Raw genomic sequence first — 3,740 nt, 5'->3', positions numbered from 1 at the left:
CCAGCTTCCCTCCCGTTCCATAAGCTTTCACTTATGGGGCACCCCGCCTTGGTTTTTTTTCTTTTCCCTCCTGGTTTTGCCACTCATCCACTAGCATTCTCACGCACCGAGTTTCATGCTTTTAAGCCCACCTCGCCCGCACGCGGCGGCCGGTCCACCTGCTAGGAACCCGGAGCCCCCTTCCCCCCTATCTTGGGCCCTCTCCCCCCCCACCAAGGTGGATACTTGTAAATCATAACAAACATATCTAATGCCAAAAATGTTCCCACATTATCACCCTCTAATGAATAACAACTGTGCTGAAGCCAAAGAAACAAAAAATAGTAATACCCAGAAACATGCAATGGAAAATAATGCAACAGTACTACCAGTACATTATGTACTAAAATTCAACATACTATAAAATTGCACTCCACCTCTTCCTAACCAAAAACCCACAAACGAATTGCTACATCCTGGCTTCCAAACAGGCCTGTCTCTTTGGAGACAAAAATCCTGACTCTTCTACTGTTAAGGCCAAGTCATGCATATATACGAAGACCCTATAAGTTAGCAACCTCTACGTTGAGCAAAACTCCTCTTCAAACAAGCAAAAACACTCAAAACGATTTGCAAAGAAACCAATGCCACAAGTCCTCAGTTCAAAAGAAACTCCCAATGGCTCAGTTGAAAATGAAAAATGGTTCTTAGTAAAGAGGTCAAAGTTTCAACTCCCCTAGGATAAAATATCACCCACCTACCCCCACACAAAAAAATGAAGAAAACCTCAACAATTAATGATGATAAAACTAACCATAATGTTTGGAGAATGTGGTTACAAGGCTAGCCATACAGCGTATGAAACATCAAAATGTGATATACAACACTTCCTACATGAATATTCGACTAAGCAATCAAAAGAAATCACCCAAATCTACAATTAAAACGCTTTGAACATTTGAATCATTAAGATTTGTATTAAGGGTTGCCTTGCACTAAGGCACATGTAGACTTAAATTTGAAGCATCATTGATTAACAGTAACACAAGCCAAGTATTTCAACAAAATCCAAGCAACATATTTCTCCGGTTCAATTTCATATTTATTTAATTCTTGATCAATCCATTTGCAAAACTAGCAAACACCTCAAAGGAGGCGATATCTCACCTCACCCCACATAAAAATACGTTTCATGGATCTCACACATTAGTTATCAAGCTTCAATGGCGATGCCAAAATTGATCATAATGAACTGCAGCATTCTGAAAATCCACAATACGAATTAGACTAGTTAACCTTAAAAAGCACTCATGACATCAAGATAAGTATATTTAACAGTTACTCTTCACGCACAAGGACTTGTTGGCAAAACCCATCTAAATCTGAAAGTCATGTATGTTTATACAGTTATAACCATATTCCAGTAATTTACCCATTGCTTGACATCAACAAGTTGAAGCCATCCCATATAATCAAAATCAATAAAGTTGCAAGAAGAAATTTCTCAATTGTCAAATCCGCGAAAAGAACAAAATATTCTCAAAATTTGAAAGGTTAAACACCAATTCCATTACTTCCTAAATACAGTATTAATAAGGGCGCATTCAGAAGAGAACTAAAACAATGAAAAGAAAGCAGAGCAACCTAATCAATTTCTTGAAGAGAGGGTGCAGCGGCGGCTGCAACATCCTCTGCGGTGAACTTGCCCTTCGCCTTGTCGGCGGCGCGACCCTTTGCCTTACGATCCAGGAGAGATTTGCGATCCTTGTCTAGCTTGAGCTTTGTGACGATGACTTTCGAGGGGTTGATGCCAACGTTCACGGTGGATCCATTAACCTTCTCACGGGTGATGCGCTCTACATGGATGACCCATTTGCGACGGTAAACCTGAACTACCTTACCTTCTCTGCCCCTATAAGTTCCTCTCACCACCTGCACTTCGTCGTCCTTCCTCACAGGAATCGACCTCACGTTGTACTTGTTCCTCAGATCTGAAGATAGAGGAGCACTCATAAGCACACGACGAACACTCGACGGAGCGGTGAAATGTGCCTTCCGGCACTTGCGCCTGGAACTTGAAACCCTAGGATTGTACTTCATTGTTGATAAGACTCTCTTCTGCTACCACTAAGAATCCAAATCCGGCGAGACGACAACGGCAACGTTCTATTCCTCAGAAAGGGTTCTAAGAGGTGCCGACGAAAGAAATATATGGAGGAGGAGATTAGGGTTTTGCCAATTAGGTTAAAACATGAAATGCCCCGTCAGCACCTGTGTAATTACTACCCTGCTGACCTGATTGACATTGGTCGATTGGCCAGATTATAAAACTAACCAAACTTTTTCCGGCCTGAATTTTAAGGAGAAGAAGGCATTTTCTCATCTTCACTCAGTCTTTTATTTTTGGGGAATTTTAATTTTCACCCTGAAAAATCTCTTAAAATTAGTCTCATTTCCTGAATTATTCAATTTATCAGTCATAAGTCATAAACCTTATCACTAACACCATTGGTTGTCCATTAATTATAAATTTTTTTAATTTAAATCAGTATTCTGGACTTAAACTGTGTTTCCACCCCCAATGTGTCAAAATTTTGTTTAGGTCACTAGCTTAAATGATTGAAATATTCTTATATAAAATATATATATATATAATAATAATAATAATAAAAGAGATAAAATTACTAATATACATTTATTTTTTATATCATAACAACAGTAAAAATCCCTTCACCCACCTTACTCTTTTATTATGCCAAATGTTTCTAACAAATGGAGTCTTGGGAAGTAATTTTCCTATACAATCTTAACAGTTCTTTTTTACAGGAATTATTGCGGCCTTTTCAGTGCCTTGATTTCTAAGCGCTGGCTGGGCCCGCCAGTGTTTGTAAACCCAAAATCTAATCAGTTTGAAAATCTACGTCTATCTATACTAAGTAAGAGTACAAAAAGGTGAGCTGGGGGCATAAATGGATAATTGATTGTTTAATTTTGTTTGTTAAGTAAAAAATCAATCTATTAATCATCAGGAATTAGATGTTCGATATCTATATCAAAAGATACAAAGAAACATAGCAGGGTCATAATATTAATATATATTATATAACCATAGCAAGGTCATAACAGGATTCAAGCTTGATTCGTGTCACACAAATTAATAATACATGGGTCCTTACTATATATAAACCATATAATCAAATCCTCTCAACCCGATGTGGGACTAAATAAAACCATGGATAAAAGACACCATCACACAAGAGCAGATAGTCCCCAACAATCCTTTGCTTTTGCGCCAAAAATAAACCATATTGATCCCATAAGATACAGTCACGTCCTCCTCTCCCTTTAGCCTTGTCCCCACGCACCATTTACATTAACATAAAAATGAGAGGCAGATTCATCATCCTCTATAGCCGTTGTAATAGGTGAGTGAACTTGCTAATTTGATGCTTGCAATGAACAAGGGGCTTGGATTTCAGCTACCTGCAAATAGAGCCGAGTCATAATTTGAACAATATTCAAAGGAATGCCTCTAAAAAGGGCTGCATTACACAAACTCAAAATACCACAGCAAAGGGATGAGCAAATGATATCAACTATTTGTAAATCTATATATCCTTTAAAATTTTCATGAATAAATTTCATCCAATCAAACAATAAAGAACCTATAAATTTGGTGGTGTCTGTAAGGAGAAGGAATAGTCTCCAACATTGTTTCACATATTCACAATGAAGAAATGCATGACTGACCGATTCACATT

General features: G+C 38.0%; 1 protein-coding gene across 1 annotated transcript; it reads right to left on the bottom strand.

The window, feature by feature from the left end:
* Positions 1–232: 232 nt before the first annotated feature.
* LOC149001102 (large ribosomal subunit protein uL24z-like) lies at positions 233–2,196 on the bottom strand. Its single transcript, XM_089139956.1, has one exon. The coding sequence runs from the start codon at positions 2,077–2,079 to the stop codon at positions 1,624–1,626; it is 456 nt and encodes a 151-aa protein (XP_088996082.1). The 5' UTR covers positions 2,080–2,196; the 3' UTR covers positions 233–1,623.
* Positions 2,197–3,740: the final 1,544 nt, after the last annotated feature.

This window comes from Hakea prostrata, chromosome 11 (assembly GCF_041222555.1).
Source record: "Hakea prostrata isolate BN-2017 chromosome 11, UWA_Hpros_2, whole genome shotgun sequence".
Classification (NCBI taxonomy): Eukaryota; Viridiplantae; Streptophyta; class Magnoliopsida; order Proteales; family Proteaceae; genus Hakea; species Hakea prostrata.
This window is presented reverse-complemented; position numbering and strand designations above follow the sequence as displayed.